Source organism: Artemia sp. Qi Xiang Cuo, chromosome 2 (assembly GCF_049724085.1).
Source record: "Artemia sp. Qi Xiang Cuo chromosome 2, ASM4972408v1, whole genome shotgun sequence".
Classification (NCBI taxonomy): Eukaryota; Metazoa; Arthropoda; class Branchiopoda; order Anostraca; family Artemiidae; genus Artemia; species Artemia sp. Qi Xiang Cuo.
In genome coordinates, this window is record NC_142795.1 from 75044254 (window position 1) to 75070879 (window position 26626).

The following is a 26626-nucleotide window of genomic DNA, read 5'->3' on the forward strand; positions in this document are numbered from 1 at the left end:
TTATTAATTATATTAAATAGACTCAAAAAGAAAAATAATAATAATAATAATAAAAAAAAAAAAAAAAAAAAAAATTATATTATTATTAGCCTACTATAAGCGAATTCCTATCGTCGAAACAGAATTATGTGTATTGTCAGGTAGAACCAACATCATAATAGCTGTTACGATATTATTCATAGCTCTTATTCAAGATATTAAAATATCATAACTTAAGCCATGTACAGCCCTTTTAAGCTTGTATTTAAAACTATATAAATTCCAGTTCAATCAGCTCTGCTTATTTCTGAGGCTAGGTAGCAAAATTGAGGTTTATGGGTTATTTCAGTCATAAGGCTTATAATTATTGGACTGTAATAAAATGGTACGAAAGCAATAAAATTTAACCCGTCTTCATGAATGCTACTCCTTAGTGAACTATACAAGTTTCAGCAATAAATATTGATAGTCATACCTGAGGTCTGGGAGTAATAGCGCAGAGAAGACCACCATAAAACATAACTAAACATTCAGGGGACATCAACTCCACAAAAAAAAAATTAAAAATTAAAAAAAAAAAAAAAATAATTATTATTTAGTTTGATTCTTAACTAAATGGTCCTTAAGAATTCTCTTGAAAGTGCCAAACGAGTGGCATTTCTGTACTGAAGAAGGCAGGGAGTTCCAAACCTGATGACAAGCGATGAGGGGATTGAAATCTGATTACACAAAGGGAGTAGGATGAATGCAGATACTATGTGACGAACGAAGGTTATATGGAGCTGAATCAGAAATAAACTGAGGAGTTTTTTGAAGAGATTTTGGAAGATTGCCATGAAGCTGATGAAAAACAAAAGAAGCACAAGAAAGAATGTAGATAGACTGTAGATTTTTTCAGTTAAAAAACTTACATTTATAAGTTTTTGTAAGTAACAAACAGTGCATTTTTATTTAATGCACTGTAAAGGATGGCAAAGATATTCTCAAACCGTTACAAAACTTTTTTTTGGAATTCTAAAATTTGGAAAATAAACTTTCTGAGAATCTTAAACAGGGAGCCCCCTTAATATAAAATCTTTAAAGTAAAACCCTTAATGTGAATTTCAGTAAGTGATGGAATTAGTTTTCGTCAAAAGTGGCCCCAAGTTGTCGATATCAAATTTGCTTTTACGGTTATTTTATTTTCCTGACCGAAAATACCTCTTATTTATTTCAGGTCATAGTGGCGTGAATCAACTGGGCGGAGTCTATGTGAATGGAAGGCCCCTCCCTGACTCCACCCGTCAGAAAATAGTGGAACTGGCTCACTCCGGAGCAAGGCCTTGTGACATCTCTCGAATATTACAAGTTTCTAATGGATGTGTTTCTAAAATTCTAGGAAGGTGAGAATGTTTCTTATAATTTAGTCGTTGCAAAAATGCTAATTTGGAATCTTTCGTATGTTATAGAGTTTGCGATTAAGAGGTTGTTGATTTTGCCCTCAAAATAACCTTCAAAAACAATGCGTAAGAATATTCATGGAAGAATAAGATATCGAGATGAATATGAAATATATTTATGGCAAAAATCAATTAAAATAGTTGTTATTTTTTATAGGCACATTGAATTAGCAATTAAAGTAGACTATTAGTGTAGAGGATGTTTCGAAAAATATTTTTACTTTTAGCCTAAGTCAGTAGTTTAATTACTAACCTGTGAATGATGACTGTCGAATAAATCCGTAATTTTGAATGAATCCAATATGTTTCTATATATCTATTTCAAAAAAAAAAAATTACATGGTAATACCAATGTTCCGTGAGAATCCTGATTATCGCCGTGATGACTTCTATACTCTGGGCTCTTTTGTTACAGGTTCCCTGCTATTCGTTAGAAAACTTTGGAACAGGAACATATGAAGGATTCTTTTTAGGGGGAGGGGGTGTAAATTTGGAAATATGCCAAAAACAGGTAAATCATAGCCGAATAAAAGAAGCTATAGGTAAAACACTAAAATCCCAAGATTTGTGAGGGTTTACAACAGCTCGTGTGGCCCTTCCCTACGCACATGCCCCTCGTGGGAGAATTTTGAATATCCTGGCCCAACAAACAGAGGTACTGGGGTAAAATATATTCCAAATGATATTCAAACTCATTTTTCTTATATCTTAAGAGAATTTTTCTTCAGCTCGGGATGGACGGATGTGCTCCTAACTTTCACGTAAGATTCATCGATAAGCTTATTCATATTATTGTCAAAAGATTAATAGTTTGCAGCTTTTGTTGGTGGTGGGGGGGGGTAAGAGCTGAAATATCAGAACTAGGTCAAATTTCAAATCCATGTTTTAGTGGTCTGACGATTAGTTTTGCTGTTTTTAAATACTAGTTTTCCTAAGATTAAATTCAATCCTTGAATATATTTTAGGTATTATGAAACCGGATCCATCAAACCACGAGCAATTGGCGGTTCAAAGCCGCGTGTTGCAACCTCAGGAGTTGTGCAAAAGATTTCTGAATACAAAAGAGAATGTCCATCAATATTTGCTTGGGAAATTCGGGATCGTTTACTCCAAGAAGGTGTTTGTAACAACGACACTATACCAAGCGTAAGTTTTTTTCGGCAATTTATCAATACCTACCTCCTATTTTACTAAGACAGTTAGCTCCAGACAATCATCCCTGTTAAAGAAAAAAAATATATAAGCACCCTATATAAACACGTGACCATCCATTTTTGTACAAAATCCCGTACTTTTTTTATGGTGATTCTAAACTTCTGTTCCAGCTCAATGATACGTGCTGAATACAATGATGAAATTTTCATCAAAATCTGGCTTATTTTGGGGTATTATTAATAGTAAGGAAAGAAACAAAAAATATGTAAACAGACAGTGAAAATTTGCCCATTGTATAGATAATTGTCTTAGATACTGAGAGGCAGTGTGGTCCAAGTTACTTTTGGTGTCCAACAACTATTTTTAGCAACAAGAAGGTCATGTAACATGTTTCAGACCGAATGGAAACGTAGATATTACACATTAAAAATATGACAAAAATGTTTCTAGGTTTGGGGCCAAGTGGATCATTTAGGCTATTAAATAAAAAAAACAAGTTTTTTAAACTGAAAGTAAGGAGCGACATTAAAACTTAAAACGAACAGAAATTATTCCGTATATGGAAGGCTTTCCCCTCCTCAACGCCTCGCTCTTTACGCTAAAGTTTTTTATTGTTTTAAAAAATAAAGTTTTGAGACAGAGTCAAACTTTAGCGTAAAGAGCGAGGCGTTGAGGAGGGGAAAGCCCCTTCCATATAAGGAATAATTTCTGTTCGTTTTAAGTTTTAATGTCAGTTTACTTACTTTCAGTTTAAAAAACTTGTTTTTTTAATTTCATTTGTGAACGTTTTTTAATTAATGAAGGTTTTGATTTTGGCTCACTGTGCATGAATAATTAAAACAAAATTTGTATATCAATTTTACTTTTATTTGGTTAAATGGCTTTCTCGAAACTTGTTTAATTTTATTTACGAACGTTTTTATTAGTAATAAATATACGTAACTTACGAATTAACTTACGTATCGAACTTCTATATTCATATATTTTTAATAAGTATATTAGGGGGTTTGCCCTCTAGTCAATACCTTGCTCTTTAAGCTAAAGTTCAAATTTTGTTCCAATTCTTTAAAAATGACCCCTTAATCACAAAGGCCGTTAATTAGAATAAATAGCTCTTTTGAAAGCACTAAAAAAACTATAGCGTAAAGAGCGAGGTATTGACTTGGGGGAGAACCACCTAATATGCGTAACAATTTCTGTTCATTTTAAGTTCTGCTGTTGATTCTTACTTTCAGTTGAAAAAACTTGTTTTTTTAAATTTAATTTCTGATCGTTTTTTAAATAATGCTTGGAAATCCGGCGCCCCCTTCATAGAAATGTCTATTACCCCAAAGAAAAATCCCCCACGGAAAGAGTCTCCCGAGTAACACCCGGTTTCAGCCCCCCCCCCCTACCTGAAAAACTTATTCCTGAAAATGTCTGTATACTTCCCAATAACTAATACAATATGTAAGCAATGGGCAAAGTTCATAACTTGCAGCCCTTCCCCTGGGAACTGTGGGAAATTAAGTCATCGTAAAAGACATATTTATTAGATTTTCGGGCATGACCTTACGGAAATTATAAAGTTTATAATCAATCAAGTACTTTCTGATTAAAACTTGGAAAAGCCAAAGATTGACTTGGTTTATTTAGTTTCTGGAAGGCGGGATGATTGCGAGTTTGCACAGGATCCAAAGGGTTCCCTTTGAGGAGGATATTTCAGTATCCTCCCTGGATACTGAAATAATGAAGCTTTTTTGAATCTTCTTTGAAAAAAATCCCCCTACACTTTCGTGAATTGATGTTCTTGACAGAATCAAAGGAAATATATTACTTTTTAATCATTCTTCTTTATAGTTTTCGCCCGAATCTCTTCCTGGGAAACTTGAAACCAAGTCTTTTACCGCCGTCGGTAGGAGCGTGCCTCTTTGACACCATACTGAGATTGAGAGGTATCCTATTTCATATGCCTTTCGATACGAAGAGGGGGTTCAAGTAGGGGTGTCCACGTGACCTTGATTGATGATACTTTGTATAAGTAAGGGGTAACAGGATTATATTAGGATTGTTTATGAGATGAGTTAATTTAGACAGTCAGATTATATTATGACAGCTTATTCCGTTGATTCTTTCTCATGAAAGGTGCAATTATAGGATTAACGTAAAATGAATATGATGTCTGAGCTTTTATTTGTCTCTTTTAAAGAAAGATTTTTAATTTAAGGTTTTTGATTTATAGTTTTTCCGGGTTAAAAGCTTCTACAGAGTTTCAACCCAATATTTTCATTTCACAGCTATCGTATACCTAACAAACCATAACTAACCGAATATAGTAAGGCGCAGTGGCGTCGTTTTGGGGAGGGTGCAGGGGGGTGGGGGGGGGTAGTTGCCCTCCAATAACTTAGATAACAATTATTATAAAGCCCAGGCTCCTTTACTTTTTGCATGTAGAGCCCTCTTGCCATCCCAATAAAAAAATGCAATAAAAAAGCCGTGTACACCATATGACGCGTGCCCAACGTCATTGAAGTAAATGTGGCTAACAGATGCAAGGCAGCAGAAGTAAGCCTGTGCTGGGTGTAGAGTCGGCCACTCTGGAGGAGGAAGTAGGTGGAAGTGGCACTCTGAGATGTTCACCAGTGATGGAGAATGGGCACCCATTGTACTGCCTAATGATTGCTGTAATATTTGTTTGACTGCACTATTTTGACGAAGAAAAATATATGTTTGGTGCAAGACCCCCTCAGCAGGCACGTAGGCAGGAATTTTTTTCGGGGGGGGGGGGGGTGCAATTCGTTTCGGGGGGGGGGGGGGCGATTTGTTTCGGGGGGGGGGCAAATCCTTCAAACCCATTATTCTGTGAGAAAAATCAGAAAATTATGGGAAAATGAAAAATTCGTGAGATTTCGGGGAAGTGGGGGGGGGTCCGGAGGCCCTCCCTGCGCACGTCCCTGCCCCTCAGGATATTTATCCGTGTATTTAAACTCCCATGTGTTAGTGGAATGAAAATATATGTAAACAGACTACAGTTTTTTTTCCTTTTTTTTCATTAGTCCTTTGGACTATGAAAGCACCGCCGGTTTGGACCTTAAGGGTCTAGTGCCGTCATACTTACTTACTATGACTAAAAGCTTATTACAAATTCAAGAAAACTTCTTGACATGGTCACCGCAAAAACATATTAAAATGATCTGTTGTTTGATAGACTTTTTGGAATGTTATATCGATTCTTTCAATTATTTCTATTTTCTTTTATTTAAAAATACAATTTTCTTATTATTGGATTTTTCTCATCTTTTCTTCTTGCATTTTTATTCGACAATTACTTTCTAATATTACCATTGTATCATAAATATTTGGTTCTGGTTCCCCACTTCTGTTTACTACGGTTATTGTTTCTGCATCGTCACCAGATAAAATATCAATTAATTAGGACCCATGGCGAGGCTGGTTTCATATCAGACTTATACATCTGAATACCTTGAATCAACTCGTTTGTGGTCTCTTGCCGCTCCATTTAAAATTCTCTTCTTGATTTACCCGTGATTCCATACCGCAAGTTGACGATGATAAGGGTTGCTCCATAAAACGTATATCTTGCGCAGAGACCTCATGAAGGAATTCGCTTCATGAAGGTTTGATTTCAAACGTCCAAGTCGGGGATAGACATAAGAATTTAGATCGAGAAGGGGGGGAAGCTCAAAACGAGGGAAGAAATAGCCAAACAATACAAGAGTTCACAGGGAAATAGATGGACCACTGCAGTAATTTTAGAATTTGATAAATCGCACGGGTCTGAATGCCCCTTTATGTGACTTTTGTTTCGATTGTTTTTTTTTTGTAGCTTAAAAAATTCCTGAAAATATTTCTAAGACAAGTGCTGAAGAAGTCCAAAAGAATTTATTTCAGAACCTCCCTAGTTTGTATTTCAGAACCTCCCTCTCGTTTGTCTAAGAACCTCCCTTTACAGGTAAGTTTTGCTAAAAACGTGGAAAATCTACAATAAATGCAGAAGATTATCCCTCCAAATACCTTGTTTTCTGTTGCCATGATTTTACGGACTAAGCAACTGCGACAGCATATTTCGATTTGATAAGCAATAGGAAAAATAAAAGAAATTGGCGGAAAAATCGTGAATATCTCGAAAATTTTGAAGGGCAATAATGAGCTCAAAGCCCCATGTCCTCTCTGTGTGTTTAAGACGAGATAGCTGGATACGGCTTTTTTATTCAAATTCTGAATTTGAAATTTAGAAACTGTCGTTTTTTTACTTTCCAAAAGAAAACACCAGACGACTGAGAGGAAGGTAAGTTGATGTGTAGTCTGCTATTATAATTGGGTATTAACTACTGATGCCCACAGAAAAGGCACAGGGGATAAGATATGGCCCAAGACTTCTTGTCCAATCCAGCGGTGGTGCTTTTTGTTTCATGACCCTTCAGCCTGAAAATACAATTTAGGGTTGGGGGTTTGCCTTCTTGTGCTTTTGCATATACTTCCTGTTTACCTTCCCAAGATTTCTCCAAGTAGGCTAACCATTTAGAACTGGGTTGAATCTGGCTCAGGTTAAAATAGTCACACCACTGACCCCTGTCCCAGACCAAATAATCAGCAACATCAGAATTTGAACCCCAGCCTGAAGAACATAAAACTGTAAGTTAAGCACGCTAACCGCTAGGCTAGGACCATTCCCAGTTAAAGGCGATAATGGCCCTCTCAAGAGCACGGGAGGTACAAGAGATTAGGAACTGTCAACTTCTGAAACTCCTAAAAACTACCCAAATTTATATGTTGTAAATCCAGCGTTAATTGGTGTCAACAAATTTACTAATCTCTCCATTAGTAGTTTCACTTTTCTAAGAAGGAAGTCGGTTTTAATGTCTCATCGTAACCTAGGTATACCACTCAAACGAAGTCAATGTTCGCCGATGGAAAGATATCTTACAAATCTGAATCTAGACTTGAAAGCAGATTGAACAGTTGCTCACTCAAGTGGAAGTTAATTTTGTCGACAGTTTGAGGGGAGTAAAGCAGCTGACAGTCAAAGTTGGTGCTGCATTTTAGAAAGATCGATCCTAGGCCTCCCTTTTCACAAAGAGACAAAGTCAATATGATTTCGAAAGCTCTTACAAATATTAATGAATGATTGTAGCTTCTCTTCAAAGTTGTTTTATTTTTATTGAAACAGTAGAATGACCCTTGAACTACTTGGCCCATGGCGTGAATGTTATTAGAATCTCGCTTTCCAGTGCTATTTAAAAATGATTTGCATATCAAACATTGATGACTGAAATAATGAGAGAACTACAATTGCAGTGTGGATTCTGTATATTGAGCAGGAATTCTTTTTCGTTTGTTTTAAAGATAGGTATATATATATATATATATATATATATATATATATATATATATATATATATATATATATATATATATATATATATATATATATATATATATATATATATATATATATATATATATATATATATATATATATATATATATATATATATATATATATATATATATATATATATATATATATATATATATATATATATATATATATATATATATATATATATATATATATATATATATATATATATATATATATATATATATATATATATATATATATATATATATATATATATATATATATATATATATATATATATATATATATATATATATATATATATATATATATATATATATATATATATATATATATATATATATATATATATATATATATATATATATATATATATATATATATAGTATATAGTAAATTCTATTGAATTCTTAAAATAATGAACTGTTGGTAAAAAAGATGATGCGTTTCTATCTATTATATTATTTTTCAATAAATTAACGTTCTTCCTATCTTTTCTGAGGCTCAATATTTTTGTTTTCGACTATCCTAGTTGATATTTGTCGGTAGGGCAATTTAAGGCTCTCCCTATTGGTTTTTGACAGAACTTTTTAGCTTAGCTTTAGATACAAAGCCATGTGCCAAGGTTTTCCACTCCAATGGGCAAGTACAATATTTGGTTGATAGAGAACGCAAATCCGTATAAAACGATTTAGCCATGTTTTTTAGCTTTTCTATTGTTACGCGTAATTAAATTGAAACTCCCTTGTTCTCATGTACCCCTTCACTCAACCCTCTTTTGTTAGCTTAGGGGCTATTCAGTCTTCGTAATTCCTTAATGGATTCTATATATTTTGCGGCTGTCGCAACATATATACTACTCTGTATTTGTGGAATATGCGTGGGGATTCAACCATGTGTGAGTTCTGGGGGTTACATCTCTCCCTAGACGACTAGTATGACAGAATTCCTTCTCATGTCTCGTAAACTGTCGTTATTTTTATTCTCTTAATTTGCCTCAAATGAGATAATACCCAAATTCACTTTTGAACCTCTTCTATGGCTTAAATATCGAGGTGTATCCCGTAAAGAAAATCCACAAGGATATCTACTACTATGTCTAACAGTTCATGGTACCGCGCTGTAACCAAAAAGCGAGTCCACCTAACACAACCGAAACTTTACAAAATGGGATTATGATAAAAAGAGATACATAAAAAAAAATGTTTTCTCATGCTTATTCCAAATGCTATATATACCATTCCTTAAGCTTAATTTCACCCATCAAGAGCTATGAGTTTGAGAAAATTTGCCTGATTTCCGAAAAAGGGAGGAGACACTTGACCAAAAAGTCAAGTGATCCTAATGAAAATTACATCATCAGATTCCGCATATTTGAGAACCCGACTGAATAGGTTTCAAGCTCCTATGTGCAAAAATGTGGAATTTCAATGTTTTCGCCAGAAGAAAGATCGCAGGTGGGTGTTTTCTTTTCTTTTCTTTCTTTTTTTATTCTGGGGCGATCATATCCAGCCAATGATCCTAGAAGATCGGGAGAGGGCTCATTCAAATGGAAATCAAAAGTCTCAGTGCCCTTTTTAAGTAATCAAAAGATTGGAGGGCAACTAGCCGTTCTCCCACGCCCTTTTTTCCCAAAGACATTTGATCAAAATTTTGAGATTGACATTTGATTCAGCATAGTTGAAAGGTCCAGTAACTATGGCTTTGGGTATATGATGACCCCCATAGTCCCTGGGGAAAAGGCTGGAAGTTACACAATTTGCTTATTGTTAGTGTTTGCTATTTGGAAGTACACGGATATTTCTGGGGGATTATGGTAGGAGGGGGTCAAACCCCCTTACCCTCCTGGATACAGCCTTGGTAGGAGGTTCAAACACTGAAACCTCACCCTCAATATGGTCATGGGAGGAAAGTTTCCAGAGTTAATCTTACAGAGGAATTTTTACTCGGGGGGAGGTTGATTTCCTGGCATGATATGAAACAGTTAATACTGCCCCTTATATCAGTTGAAACAACTCATTTTTTCATTTAATACAAACTTAAAGCAATTCCTAAGAAAAAATATCTTAACTAAAAGCAAAAAAAACCTTCTGCCCAAAATCTATTTATTGAAGTTAATTTAAAGAGTTAAGCTAAACTAGTCATCTAGGTTTTATCCATTTTTGTAACTTGAATATAAACTTATTTTTGAGTCTTTGTTCGCGTTTTTTGGAGAGAATTAAAATACTGTGACACATAGCTATTCCTATGGATCTTTCTCGGTTTAACCCCAGCCCCCTCCCCTTCGTTAAGATATCTTCAACTCGTAAATTGGTCGTTAAAATGTGGATAGAAAAAACATTTCTCCAGAAAAACTAAGAAGTATTTCTCACACAGTAAAAATAAATTATTTGAGACCGCTAGATAAAGTCCACGAAAGGTAAAACACTTTTTTTCATTATTTTGGTACCCCTCCCTCCCGAACCAAATTTCTTAAGAATCCTTCATCCAAACGAAATCTTGATTACAGCCCTGTCGTGACGGGTCGCATGGACTGAAAGCTCGAAAGATATTATCATACAAGTTCGAAAAAAAATATCTTACAAAAAAAAGATACAAAATTGAACACGAAAAGCTACTTTTCAAATGACAGCCCTGTCAGCTGCATATGTACATTATGTATTTCGTCCCAATTATTGACAAGGATTACTTCAATTTTGTACTTTGCTATTCAGTGATCGATGCGATAGCTCCAGCTGCGGTCATCGTTTTCTGTGCTCCGTAGAAGGGTTAGAGGTCGAACCAATATTGATCAAAAACAAAAAAATATTGAAAATGTTTGTTCATTTTAGAGCAAAATTAACGGAATACATTTTCAGTAAGTTAGCGTTTTAAGTTTTTTTTTGCGGGGATAAATAAGGTTGAGTTCTCATGGGATAGTTAGCGCTAAACAGATTTTGTAAAAGTGTTTAAATATATGGTTTATTTTGCCGATTTGGAAATGTTGTAAGAGTTGTTTATTAGCTCTCGTTTTATTCTTGTAGTTTTGCCAACCAATTGGACAACATTTTAGTTCTAAAGGTGGCTGTTAAAGTGATTTTTGAATTAAATAAATCCATCTTTCACATGAAAATACAAGATGGAAGTCATACGTGGATTTTTGACATTTAATACGAGGCACGTATACTAATACACGATTCCCGTTTTTTGTGTTACTCCTGGTATATATTTTTTATGTGGACTCCTTTCACTCCTGTTACTACTGGAAAATTCAACATTCTCTGGATTATTAGCCTATTTTCGTTTTGAAAACCTTAGCCTCCTTTTCAGAAGATATGGTTACTCTGTGGCCGCCAATTAAATCCATTTTTATTCGTTTTTAGTTCCTCTGTCGGTTGCATTAAAACCTTGTGTCCTGGGTCATATCCAGGATTTTTTCACGGGGGGGGGGGGGGTTGCAAAAGTATTTTTTTTTGGGGGGGGGAGAGTGGTTACAAAAAATTAAAAACATTCAAAAATTTGTTTATATTCATTTTAGTTGCGTTTTTACGAGCTGGAAAAACATTTTGGCGGACCCAAACCCCCTAAAACCTCCGCATACGTACGTTTTTTAATCACAAGGCAACTTTGTAATGCTAAAACAAGCCTGGAGTATTGTTTCCAGACTTAAGGTATAAAATATAGGTGGTTCAATGAAGTAGAATTAAACATTTACTTAAGATATTAATAGAAAATATGCAATTTAAATCGAAAATTATTAAAGACGTGCCTGCCGACATTTTAAGAAGCATCCAAGTTGAAAACGGAAATAAGTAACAACACTTATTCCAGTATTCATTTTTTTTTCTTAAAAGGCATAACTACAAATGTTTACTCTATACTACCATTGAACAAGATTTATTTAAACCATGTTGTATTTTTTATCTCTGTTTAATTTTTTTTAAGCAAATAGATTTTAAAAAAAAATACCTATTGGTTTCGTACAGGACGTAGTCTAAACTGGAAAACCATTCAAATATAAAGGCGATTTGTATAAAATTATAGGAAATATGGAGAAGTTTATAAAAATCTTAAGATTCTGGTAGAACCTGTCTTTGAAATTTGGCCACAAGTTGTAGGGTGGTGAATGTCTTATCTATATTGCTTAATATTAATTCTTAGCAAAAACTACTTAGCAGTAATTTATTTCCTGAAAACAGACAGTCTACAGTTCAGGAGAGGGGGATTTGAAAAAAAATAACCAAAAAATTAGATAAATTTTATGAAAAATGTAAAAAGAACCATGAAGAATATTTCCTAAATTTAAAATTTTCTTCTTCTGTTTTTTTTAGGGGGTTGGGCCCGAAGCCCTCCCTTTCCCTTTGTCCGTGCCTGATACTCCCTTTTTCCTTATGTTCGATAGTAAGAATAAATTTTGATATGTAATTCTTGAAAGTATTAACATCTTATTGGCAGGGTCGTAATTTGCTATAGGGCAGGGGGGCTTCCCCCTCTAGACCCTAGTTTGTCCCCTCCCTCCAACTCCAGTTTGCGTCTCAGCTGAAATTTAGTTTCTACAAAAAAAATCTTGTCAAAACTAAGATAAGCCTGCATAATTCAAGCATCCAGAGAAACAGGCCATTTTTCTTTAGTATATCTTTGCCTTAATGGTACTATAGGGCTCATTTGCACCGTCATTTTCACTTGATTTGGGAAAATTAGCTCCAGATTTGCCCCCTCTCCAAGTCTCCAGGATTTTGACGAAATTACGCCACTGCTTATTAAAATTTTGATTTCAGGTTTCTTCAATTAATCGCGTTTTAAGGAATATTGCGGCTCAAAAAGAGCAGCAGAACGCAGTTACAACCGAGTCAGTGTACGACAAACTAAGGATGTTTAATGGACAACCCGGGGGATGGGCTTGGTATCCTGGAACTCCTGCGGCTACACACCCCTTAGGATTAATGCACGCCACTGCGCCACATAGTCTTAGCCATTTGGCTACTAGTCGTGAGGATTTTGCGAAAAGAGGTAATACCGTTTTATTTGTTTTAGAGTTCTTAATTGAAAGAGTGTTTTATTCGTAGATTAGTTTGGAATTAATTTATTCCGTTTTAAGACTTCGATCAGGTCATAAATTTCTCTAAGAAAGAAGGAAAAATGCCTTCAAATTAGGATTACAATGTTCCGGCAATAGAGTGAACATGTCTTACTTTAAAAAATGAGAATTTCAACCAACCTCAAAATTAATGATTTTTTCATTGATTGCCATTGTTTTTAGCTAATCCGAGAAAGTAGTATTCCCAGACCCTCCAAATAAACTCAAAAAACTGAGGTGAATCAACAAAGTATGATGTATCCAACCCCAACCCGTGAAAAGTCAAAAAACTCTATCAAAACGCCAAATGTTGAGTACACAAATTCCATCACACAAATTCTGGCACTTAATTTACCGAGTTAAATAAACAATAAAGTGGCATGTGTTATTGTATTCACTTAATCATGAATACATTAGTCACCCAGTAGTCACTATTATGTTGCATATTTACAAAGCAGCTTATAAACCTTTTATTGACACTGTAACTGATAGTATCAGTGAAAGAAGGGGGTAACGCTTTTATTTTCTAGAAGTTGCCCTCTTTTTAAATTAATTGTTATCATAATTATTATATCTGTTAGTTTTTCTACTTTTTAATTTTAAAGTTCTTATAATTTTTATAATAACTATGATTATAATAATAATTTTTCTTTTTCCTTCATATTAACAGGATTACAGGAATTTTTTTGTGTTTCTTTTTTTGAATTCCCATTATGCCCATTTTTGTACACTTTTTTGTTTTTGTTTTTCGTTTTTGTTTCTGCTACGTTATTTCGAACAGTTATGAAATAGGCAGAACCAAATAATTATTTTTTTTAATTTGAGTATTTTCACAACAAAACAAGATTTTGCCAACAGAAGTTTGGCCAAATATTTTGCATTTTGATTCCTAAAAGCAAGAATCACATGACCTCACTCATAAACCGAAAACTATCAATATTCTTCTTCTTTAGGCCTATTGTTTCACACTGATCTTCAGCTTACCGACGTTTAATCAGAGACAACGCTGTACGTTGCCTATAGTAAAGGCCATACGGCTCCAATGTTTTATTATTTATTTATTTATTAATATTTTTTTCCCAGAGGCACTTCATATGGAAAGCGTCGTCGTAGAAACCTCAAAGGGGGCTCATTCGATTGGGAATCGAGAGTCTGGTGGCCTTTTTAATAGTCGAAAATGATTCGAGGGCAACTCCCCCCCACGCCCCTCATTCCCCCAAACACATCCAATCAAAATTTTGAGATAGCCATTTTGTTCAGCGTAGTTGATTTTCAGATTGATTTTGAGTTGGACACGCCCCCACAACCCGCAAGGCAAGGGTTTTAAGTTATTCCCTGGGGGCATATAAGGTTTTTATAGAAGGCGGTGTCGTAGGAAACTTAAAAAAAGGCTCATTCGATTGGAAATTCAAAGGGCTACTGCCCTTTTTAATAGTTGAAAGCGATCTGAGGGCAAATAACCACCCTCTCACGCCACCTTTTCCCCAAACACATCCAATCAAAATTTTGAGACAGCCATTTTATTAAACGTAGTTTTAAGTTCTGTAAATTAGGTTTTTGAGGATGACAACTCCCTCAAAGCCCACAGGGTAAGGTTGTTAATGTAACGGTTCTCCGGATCCCTCCCATTATTTCTTATGGAGGGGATGCTCATATAAACTTTGGAGAGGGCTCATATGATTGGAAATTCAAAGTTTTTGTTCACTTTTTAAGAGCCAAGAGGTATTTTAGGGCAGCTAGCCCCCCCCTCATGCACGCCCTAAATGCATCAGATAAAAATTTTGAGATTGACATTTTGTTAAAATAGTTCAAAGTTCTGATAACGAAAAACTCCGGTGTCGACACATCCCACCAGGGCCCGGGGGTTTGGCGTTGTAGGCGTTGTAAGTTATGCCCTGGGGGCATATAAACAATCAAACAATCATCAAATAAACAATAAATGCAAACAAATATACAATAGATATTAATGTAAATTAATAAATAAATTTAGTGCTGATATTAATGTAAATTAATTAATAAATTTCTGCTGGGTGGAATTTAACGCGGGGGAATTATCAGCAGGAAATGAAAATGTTCTTTGAGTGGGGGGGGGGAGGAATTTTCCAGGGGTGGGTTTTCCAAATGTGAATAATTCAGAGAGGGGACGACTAAACCCATTCGATAATATTCTAAATTTTACATATGAAAGTAACGGAAATAAAGAATCAACGGAAATGTCAGAGATAGCACTTCAGGTTCCTTTAGATGATTTTGTTCGTGTCTTTTGAAAAAAAACATTTTCAAAAGACAGATTATTTTCATTTGTATTACTTTCTCTGTGGCTGCTCAATTATGTATGTGAGGGGGGGGAGACTTCCCCCCACCACTGTCTATGCTATGGTTTCAGTTTTTATCTCAAGGCTTAAAAATGAACGCAATGCGATAAAAATATAACTCAAAATAACATATATAGAATAATATATACACATAACACGGAACAATTAATCAAAATTTTATATTATGAGTTGAGGCTCACCCAAATGATGGGCCAGGGGGCTCACCATTCCACAATCTATGAAATCAATCCTGCAATAAATGAAAATATAAAGTATTTTTGAGTATTTTAACGTCTTCCATAACTCAAACGAGCCTACATTCTACAACCCAATGAGTCTGTCTAATCTCCTAAATCGGGAACGGAGGAGATAAGTGAAGTTCCACCCCGTATTGGATTAGTCTCCAACCTCACCCTCCCCCTCTCCTACTGTCTACGCTAAAGTTTCTTCTTTACGCCGCCCCCACCCCAAAGACTTTAATGAGGTAAAGTTTTGTATGGGAAGAACACATAGTAAACCTACTATAATTATTCAATTGTAAGATTAAAATACATACTCTGTGATAGATGCAAAATTGCTTTGGCACACAAAATCCTATTAAGGTCAATTCCAAACAGTCGTGATCCCTTTGTGTCAGAAAGTGAAATGGTCTAAACCCCCTTATTGAAGCTATTTTTTTAATCCATTCATCGTTGTCAATCGCTGTCCACAAGTTATGCAAGCTGTCTATTGTTCATATATAAGGTTTTTATCAAAGAGGTAATCGTATAGACTTTGAAAAAAGTCTCTTTCGATTTAAATTGAAAGTTCTAGATACGCTTTTTAAAGTCAAGAATAATCGGACAGTAAGCAACCCCCCCCCCCGACAATACCATAAAAACTTGAAACTTTTTGCAATCAAAAACAAACAAAAACTAATTAAAAAAACTTTCCGAAAAATAAGATTTTCAAATAAAAGTAAAGACCATTTTAAACTTAAGCTAATGAGAAACAAATACCTGTTAAAATTCAAACTCAAAACGACCAGAAATTACTATTAAAGAATAAATAAAACCCGAAACGAACAGAAAAAAATAAACAATCATAGCACAAAACATACAACAAGTAAAAATACAAATGAATAAATAGTTCTTAAAGCGAGTAATGCTTAGATTGAATATGAAAATCAAGCTTAAAACACAAAAAAATATTTTGCTATTAAAGTATAAATGAAACTTAAAACGAACAGAAATTAAATAAACAGTCAATGCGAACAAACATACAATATATATTAATGTAAATGAATAAATAAATCTTAAAACAAGTGAAACTTAAATTGAATATGCAAATCAAGTTTGAGTCGAATAAAAATAACTACAAACAAGAGTTTGGGTATCGCCTCACTGCAGAAGCCTAAAACCTACTGCGTCATTGGCGCTTTACTGAAAACTAATTATATTACAAATGCTTTCTTTTGTACTTAATATTGAAAATAAATATTAAAATTACAGTAAAAGTTTGAACTGATGAGCTTTCAGCAATTAATATCATTATGCATCAAATATTCAGTTTAATTTATTAGTTCTTTTCATGATCGGCCAAGACAAATATGGTTTCACTACGAACAAAACGTGAATACTGCCCCCTTCTTTAACTGTAAAAACCTAAAGCCTTCTGCGTCATTGTGCGCTACACTGAGAAAGAATTTCTCGTATATTACAAATTTATTCGTTTCCAGTTCTTCCGGTATTGAAAATAAAAATAAAAATTATAGTGAAAAAAATCTTAAACTGATGGATCTTTCAACAATTAATATCATTATATATCTAATATTCATTTTGATTTTGTTTATACTTTCCAAGAATGTCCAAGACTCATATAGTTTTCAGTAAGGCGCCAATGACGCAGTAGGTTTTAGGCTTCTGCAGTGAGGCGATACCCAAACTCTTGTTTGTAGTTATTTTTATTCGATTCAAACTTTATTTGCATATTCAATTTAAGTTTCACTCGTTTTAAGATTTATTTCTTCATTAACAGTAATGTCTATTGTATGTTTGTTCGCATTGATTGTTTATTTAATTTCTGTTCGTTTTCAGTTTCATTTATACTTTAATAGCAATTTTTTTTTGTTTTAGGCTTGATTTTCATATTCAATCTAAGGATTACTCGCTTTAAGATCTATTTATTCATTTATATTATTACTTTTTGTATATTTTTGCTATGATTGTTTATTTAATTTCTGTTCGTTTTGGGTTTCATTTATTCTTTAATAGTAATTTCTGTTTTTTTTGGGTTTGAATTTTAACAGGTATTTGTATCTCCTGAGTTTAAGTTTAAAATGGCCTTTACTTTTCTTTGAAAAACTTATTTTTCGGAAAGTTTTTTATTAATTAATTACTCAAATAGAGGCATCTGAATACCTTTATTTGGAAATTTTGCACTTATCTGTTATAGCCACCACACTCAAGAAGTGAAGTTAGGTTAATCCTAGTGAAATATACCTAAATATGATGAAATTAAAATACTTTAATAACAAAATTATGGAAACTACAACAGAGAACGACAGAGAATTATGTAAATTAGGCCCCCAGAACGAATTATATTAAATGGTTTCTAGCCTAATAATACCCTAACCTAACCAAAATACAAAATAAAATATTTGATTAAAATGTACTTATATTGTAGTGTATATACACTCTCTCACGCAACGCTGAAAGAAACTACAGAAAGAAACCGGCTCTGTCAGACCAAGAACTTCAGTATGGTAGTGATAACAGATAAGTACCGAAAATCTATGCTTAACTTTTTTTTCTTTATTTTTGTTCTGCTGCGTCATTTGAAGCAATGGTCTAGTAAGTAGAAAATGAAACAGCGATTGAAGCTTTTTAATTTAATTGGAGTATTTTCTCGGCAAAAACACGTTTTGAAAAGCCTGCAAAGGTGCTGGCGCTTATGGTATATCTTCCGTATATTGATTTCTGACAGCAAAAATGCCGAGACTCTTACTTTCATATCAAACATGATTTGGGTCACAAAATGCCATCAAATTTGCCCCTTCCCATGCATCAAAGAAATAGACAAACCAGTCCCATTTGTGGTACCCTCTGATCAAATTATTATGACCACTTCATAAAAATGTCATCTAACATTACTTTTCCGAATTGATAAGTCAATTCGGAGACACAGGACGTTTCACTTATTGTAAATTGATTGCCCAGTGATTTGCTTTTCGTGACATCTGTTTGATCACTAGGATCAGGGGTGAATTTACGTCAGCAATCCATCTTTTATAGCGTCAAGCGTCTCACTTGAGGATAATAACGTGGTCGCCTGGATTTGTATATATATATATATATATATATATATATATATATATATATATATATATATATATATATATATATATATATATATATATATATATATTTAGTCAATGTTGCCATATGAGGTTCATCTGCGCCGCTGGGATGCTCTTTTGAGGTAGTCCGGAATTGAGTTTTTCAAGTCATTACATATCTTAGAGAATATCTTTGTAAGGAATCGTACCTTAGTCGTATTTTCGCTCCAAAAATGGTGCTTTTGGAGTATATTTGCTTTTTTCGTTTAGCTGCCTTATACCAGGTCTGTGGAAACACTATTTTATATATATTGTGTGGATAAACATCTGGATAAGATGTTTCTAAAAGACAGGATGTCATCTGTTTTGAAATTTTTCAGAAAACTATATCGATGATGAATAGCCTAAAAGGTTGTCATTTTCACCAGCAAACTAACAAACAAGCTAATAACCACTTTCCGCTAGAATGAGTGAAATAAAATTCCGAACTTTGGTTAAGGCGGTGGAATATATGAATAAATTAGACCCGTAAACTTCGGCTATACCTTTACAAAGGATGTGTTTACAATTTTCAAAAACTGTTCAGATTGAATTGCAACGAATTGATAAACGGATGATACTGCAGCTGGTGCAGATACATCACACAGGCCTCCGTACTGTTCTCTCTCCCTAAGGATATCAAAGTTTTCGCAACATCTTCTATAATATCCCATACTTACAAGACGCTTATACTGACATACTGACAAGTCCCGGCAATGGTAAATATAAAAACTTAGCATTTGATAGAATTTTTACCTAAATGTTTATTAACTCCAGGTGAAAAAATTAATAGTTATTATAATTAATAGTTATTACACGGGGAGTTAAATCTTGAAATTTATTAGAGTTGAAAATTCGAAAACGTCGAATTTTTTAATGCAAAAGCTGTATGTTCCAAGATTCTTTTTAATTATCAAACCTTTCCCTACGAGGAGGAGACGCTGGGTAAATTTCGAATTTCAAATATCCCCCATAAAAACATTTGGAATATACGAAGAAAAGGTAGTGTGTTATTTGAACCTTTTTTTTTTTTAATACTTTTAAGTTTCTGCGAGATAATCCATCCCCAAAACAAGTTTCAGACCAAACTTATCTATTTTTCTTCAAAGATACCAATTGCATGAGATGTCATTGGGAATGCAATTTAAAACTTTAGTTACCCACTTCGCCCCTTAAAGGAGGAGGGTGGGTCCGAAAAAGGTTGAGGTATTAGAGAGAGTGCTTGACTTCATAAAATTCCTCAACATTTTACTATTTAACCTATACTTGTCCAGTTTTTGACATCCTAACTGGACTTCCAGTTTCCAACCACAGTGCTTGAATGATTGCTACTTCTGTTGGAAAGGTTTTCCAAAAAACTTCTTTTCACAAAACCAAATTCCATTTTCATTTACATTCCAGATATTTTTTTAATAACACTTTGGAGATAAAGGTGCCCTGTTCATAGTTTTTATATCAATTCATGTTTTATGTTTTTTTTTAAGATACAATCGAAGATGCTGGATTTCATAATCAACCTGGGATCTTTGTTATCGTACCTAATGTTCTTTTACTCACAGCTGTAATTATACTTGTAACAACACATAGAAATTTTTCAATATGGTTCGGCTTTGGATTATGTGAAAGCTAGTCAAAATAGTTAAATCTCTTTTAACTGACAATTGCTATACAATTTCATTTGTGGGATAAATTAGAGAAATCGTAGCTCCTTACAGGAAGCCTAATTAAGCTGGGTAGTTGTCTCAGCACGCGACAGCTCAATTCCTAATCTTACGGTTCGTTTGATTCATAGTTATTCTTTCCAAGGATAATGATTCACAAAAAACATTTCCATGCAGATCAGGTTGTTGTTTTCAAATAGGAAAGACCACGGTCTTTCGTTTTCGTCTCATTACACTGTTTCCGATTACCCTTTCATGCATACATTCCCGACAATAATCATCATTTCTTCATGAATAAAACAAACCCTTCTGTGAAAAAAACAGGTTTTGCCACAATTCATCACCTTTTACTCTGACAGTCCTAGTTCATTGGAACAGAGGCGTTCTCCAGCGCCGCGCGGAATGATACGAAGTGGAATGATCGTTTTAGCGCTAGTCAAGCCTTAGAGCTCATTGATGCGGCAAATTTTGTGCGGCTAAATCGAGTTAGATTTCGAAAGGGGAATTTAGAAGACTTTAGGGGTATTGATTTGTAATTGAATTTGCTCGAAGGAAGATTTTCAATTGCTTGCTTCGCAAATCTTATTCAGAAGGCAGGACAGAACGAACTAAAATTCAATTTATGTACTTTTTGGATTTTTCTCCAGCTTTATTGACCAGTCACTGGTGCCCAGACTATTAGTGAAAATGAAATATAAATAGTTGATAGTAACAAATAATAAGTGTATATTCAAATTTGTTTTTCATGGGCAATTTGATTCAGAAAAAATTGATGTTTTTGAAAAAAACTCTACGTGTAGTTTTTTTTATTTGTAACAAAATACATGTTTCTTATAGTTAAAAAGAAGTACTTCCAGGGATATATAGACACCGTAGATCTTAGGGCCAGGCCCATCAGAAACCCTAAATTTCCCAGGTTATTATTGCCCCACTCCCCCTTCAAAAATATCTTACCCTTCATATGTGCCTAGGTACTTCATTGACGAAAACAAAGTTGAAGTGCAGTTCACATGGCACATCCAAATGAGCGAGGGCTATTCCTCAATAATCAATTATGTAGTATTTATGCGTATCCTCTCGCGATAAAATTAGAAGAAGGGGAAAACATTGAATCCCTTACAACAATTTAAAAATTTCAGAACACACTGAAAGAAATCAATGGTATATAGGAGGAAGATTCCAAAATGTCTTATAATTTGACAGTTAATTAGCTGATTTATAGACAAGTTGTCAAGTGCTGACACTAAGAAATTAAAAAGAAATAAGATGGAATAAGCACAAATACTATTTTTTAGTTTTTTTTTTCGACGAGTAAGAAGGAAAAAAATTGTATGTGTAGTTTTATGGGATTTCTGACTCGTTGTATTGGTTTATCGTACAAAAAAACAAAAAAATCTTCTTAAAAAAAACTCACATGTGTCTAAAAACCTAAGCCTTTAAGTCGGTTGGATAGAAAAGATTCCTTTTAGTTTATTTTACTTTAGTTTATTTTTGTCTGACTGCACTGAAATATGGCAGTAGGTATAATATTAACAGCTTTGTTTGGATTTTTTTTTTTGCTTATACTCAAAATTTGTTATACGAATACGAAGTTGTAAAATATATGTGTGTATGTATTTCAACACCGAAGCCGCACGAAAAATGGTTTACAAGAAATAAAAGTTGCATTTCCTCTTTTAACAGTTGATATAAAAAATAACTGAAGTTGTCAATATTTCGGCTGTGATAAGCAAAAGGGCGACATATGCTATTTTGGCTTAAATGAATTATTTATGTATAGTGGGTAAATTCAGCACGAGGAATCGAATGATGCAGCCAGAATTGTTCTATCTTGTACAGTTACGAAAATAAAAAGAGACATATGCCATATCCTTTTTTGGGAAGGAAAAGGAGACATCCGCCATAAAATGCAATAATTTTGAATTCACTCGGAATACATAAATTCAATTTACACCGCTGAAAAGAACATAAAAAGTTGGTTTACAATATGTTCCCTTTATCTTTATTAGTCTCATACTTCAGAGCGACTACAGCCGACAAGCTTTTTTCCGTATTTAATTCTCCTGAAAAGGTACAAAAATGGTGTATGTCGTCCTTTTAATTATTACAGTTGATCTGCTCCTATACATTAGAAAAAAAAACTCAAGGAAAACCGAGATGGCAGTCCAAGTAACCTCTTATTGATTGTAGGTAAGTTTTACATCTTCAAACTAGTCAGTTTGTTTTTACTTTTAACTGCGGTCGTTTTGCTTACAAGGAGAAAGGCTCATAAATATTTTCCAGTTCAACTATTTATTGTCATGAAATTCCAGAATGTAGCGGCGATGGAAGCATTTCCGACGGCAATTCTGAGCCTGGTTCGTCGAGTGAAGAGGATCCACAGGCTCGAATGCGACTCAAAAGGAAATTGCAGCGGAACAGGACGTCGTTCACGAACGAACAAATTGACAGTTTGGAAAAAGGTTAGTTATATTCGAGATAAAATCAAAACTTCTCAAAATATGACGCTTGTATGACAAAGTTTCTAATATTACTTTAGAATTATATGTTTCTGTCGCTAAAAGAAATATTGATATAATTGTTAGGATGAGCGCAGTAGTAACTAATTTTTTTGAAGAGTCTGATTAAAGGCTGGTACAATTTTAATACGGTGCCTTTATCCCCAGAGGGGGGGGGGGTATTTAAAAATCATAAACAAAGAGAATGAATATAGGAATTTATTGGGGCATCAAGAAACGTTTGACATTTTGGGGAAATGTGGTTCCGATACTTTTCTCTTTCTGCACACATATCTGATCTGAAAAATATATAATGTATTTCAATTTGACGCATGATGCAGGAGAATATTGAGTCTCCCCTGAAAAAAAAGAAAAAAACATAATAAATCAGTCATTTTGAAAAATAAAGTTGTCAGCATATTGTATACTCAGCATGTAAGAAATATAACATTGTTCTTATTTATAAATTGAAGCTTATTTCTGATAGAAAGTGGAAATCATGAAATTTGTTGGAATATTTATTGGTAACTTTCAGTCGGTGACGTGTATTGGAATTTATTTCATGGGTGATATAAAATTTTGGCGTTCGAAGTTCGGTGAATAAACAAAAAAAAAACAGGGAAAGAGGATAAAGAAGAGAAAAAAGAGAGCCTGATTTCTATCAGAGATTTTTTCAAGCTCCTTGCGTATGAGCCTATTTCTGTCGAGAAAGAGAGCCACAAACGATTACAGTAAGAAGAATAAGTAGAGCAAATAAAATAGTTACTACGTAATGAGCAATAACTTATCGTTGGGATTGCAGTAAACACAAAGAGATCTGTAGAAAAGAAAAAAAAATAAAGACATTCAATTTTGGTGAGGAGGTCTTGAAATATATCTAAATGCCTTTTTTCCCGTAAAGAGAATTATAAACGATTAGCAGGAAATTGAAGCAGGTTTCATTTCAAATGCAAAATTCCCGGCTAGAATCAACTTGAAAATGCTATAAAAGCAGCGCTGTTAAGTATAAGAACAAAATGCACGAATTTTATCATTCTTATGGACAACGTAATAACCATAGGAACATTTAGCGAAAATGCTTGAATTTTGCAGCGTATTTGTTTTTCTAATGGAGTGCATTGTTGAGATTTAAATAAAATTGTCGTATCTTTTGCAGAATTTGAGCGGACCCACTACCCGGATGTCTTTGCTCGTGAGCGGCTTGCTGAGAAAATAGGATTGCCTGAGGCGCGTATCCAGGTGACTATAACACTCGTTTGTAGGGTTTTTGAGCATGTCCTACTGGAAATAAGTGGGCTTATTAGATTTAGGCAGTCCTACCAGCAACAATATTATTGTCAATTCTTTTCTTGATAATTCCACTTTTTACAATGATATTTCCTGTGTTACTGTAAACTGAATGGTCTTACAATATACTTGTTAGAAAAAAACGCTTTAATATCGAGAGGGTATATGGAACAACTATATTTCAAGGGTAATTAGCTGTAGTCTTACTCCAGGCATAGAGCAGTGACTGTCATTCCTCAAAACGTAAAAAAGAGTGTTTTTGGTTATGGTGACTTCACTACAACCAAGTATACTGTGCAATATTGCCAAATTTTCTTGCTATGCGGAGCAGTCGTTACAGCTTGTTATTGGTAATAATACTGCTCGTTTAGGGACAGCTTACTTGTCATAAGTTATTGTCGAAATTTTCAAGGTATGATACCCAATTATGAGACTAACTCGCAATCCATGTTAGGGAGCCAATTTTCCTCTGGGCAAGTGTTTACCTAAGTGATTAATTGTTAAAAAAGGGGTAAGTGGTTTTCTTAGATGGCGGTTGCGTAGTGAAGAGTCCTTTTTTAGTAGATACTTGAAATTAAGCAAATCCTGTTACTTTTCTGTTTTTAGCTGACCATAATAAGAGGATGTCAACGAAGTTAAAAAAATATACAGAACAATATGTTCATTAATCAAAGGTGCACGCAGTTAAAAATCAGGGGTAAAACCAACTTTTTGAGTAGCTTTCTTGTTCTCGCTTGTGCACAGGCATGGTTACCCAGTTGTGCCAATTCACGAAAATATTGGGGATGGGAATGTTTTGTTTTTTTTTAATCTAAGGGGGAATTTTATTTCATTTTTCAACAGAAATACCAAAAAATGGTATTTTTCAACGTAAATACCAAAAAAGGTTTTTTTTTCGAAATCTTAGAGGGGGTAAAGAAGGGACAAATTCCCTCTGCTTCCACCCCTTACCCCTGTCGTTGCCACTGGGTCGAAAATGGGGATCGAAGCATGTACATCATTACAGCATGTAAAAATTAAATAATGCTGGTACAGTTGTCTAGCTGACAACTCGAGTGCAAACTTGAATATTGTTTTAGATTAAATTATTTGTCAAATTTCGGCTATCCTATAAAAATATTTTGAACTAAGGATTTCTTAATATTTCACTTCATGATGTGGCATATTGTGATCATGATCACGATGTGATCATAAATGATCAGTACTCGTAAGGTTTTTTGACATATATTAACTACCAATTCAATGTTTTGCTTCAGCTATAAACTGTTCTCACCTGCCCTTTCCTACTCTTTAAAAGAATAAAAATAGTTTTTATTTAAGTTTTCAAAATAAAAATAGTAAATAGTAACAATTTTTTTCGGCCGTATAATCCCTACTCTTTTATAAAATTGAAAGATTGTACCATTCCCCCTTCTAGAGAAATTCCACCATTGCCCTATCTAGTCAAACCTATCTGGAAGAATAATTTAGTTGTTTTTGTTGTCACGGCAAAGGTACGTAAATGCTAATGAAATTGAATGAAAATGGGTTTTCAATTTATTTTGAGAATCGGCTATTTCTAATCTAAGAAATCGCTATTACAATGTTCAGTAATGGGAATCAGAGCTTCATATTAGTTGACTTCAAAATAAATATAATTATATAAATAACCGTAAATGCTTAAAATGTGTAAAATTAACGCGAGAAACATGTACAAAAAAAAGTGAAAGCGTCGCGGAGAAACATACTTCATTCACTTCTCTTACATCCGAATATGGCACACAAAGCTAAAAGCCACATCTTTAGGTTTGGTTTAGCAACCGTCGTGCAAAATGGAGAAGAGAAGAGAAACTGCGAAATCAGAGACGTGGCCCGGATAACGGCTCAACATCACCTGTGAATCATATTTCCTCTGTTGCAGCTGCAGCAGCCTCTGCACGTTTACCTATTAATTCTGGATTTGGAGGAATGTATTCCTCTTTAGGACAGGGACTTGGAGACCCTTACAGGTAAGCTTGAAACGATGTCTAATATGTTTTAATTCATTTAATGGTATACAATGATTATTTGGATATGTTCCCTGAAATATATTTGGATGCTCTGGTATCTGCAAAAAAGAGTGTAGGAGCCTGTTCAAGAGATGGCATAGGGTTAGAAGGTATCTTTTAAATGTCATTTGAGCTGGCTGAACCTGTTTGACGATAAGGGAGAATAAATAGTAATATTTACTGCTCAACTACTTTTAGTATTTAAGAAATATCTACCGAATGTTTAACTGTTTCCCTGTAGTGCTTAGCATTTCTTGTTATTAAACTGTGTCTTATGCACAAATAATGGCCGAATGATGGACTCAATGCGAAGCAAGTCAGTCTTATAGAACCAAAACTATGCTGGACAAATTCAATTTACAGAAAAAATATGATTTCACTTTCCAAGCCCAGGAATGGTAACCGAAGTGCAGGAATTAGGCTCATAACTGTCCAGTCAGAAGGAGCTTCATCCTTATGCTTGGACCA

The 26626-nt window shown here is 34.1% G+C and overlaps 1 protein-coding gene across 2 annotated transcripts in view; it reads left to right on the forward strand.

Annotated features, from left to right (window-relative positions):
- The window catches only part of toy (paired box 6 protein twin of eyeless), a 55831-nt gene that overhangs the window by 22063 nt on the left and 7142 nt on the right, over window positions 1-26626 (forward strand). For both annotated transcript variants that reach the window (XM_089108275.1, XM_089108274.1), the window contains exons 3-8: window positions 1196-1361; window positions 2384-2564; window positions 12717-12948; window positions 22659-22808; window positions 24001-24083; window positions 25917-26119. In XM_089108275.1, coding sequence (XP_088964401.1) covers window positions 1196-1361; window positions 2384-2564; window positions 12717-12948; window positions 22659-22808; window positions 24001-24083; window positions 25917-26119 — 1015 coding nt within the window. The remainder of the gene's footprint in view (window positions 1-1195; window positions 1362-2383; window positions 2565-12716; window positions 12949-22658; window positions 22809-24000; window positions 24084-25916; window positions 26120-26626) is intronic.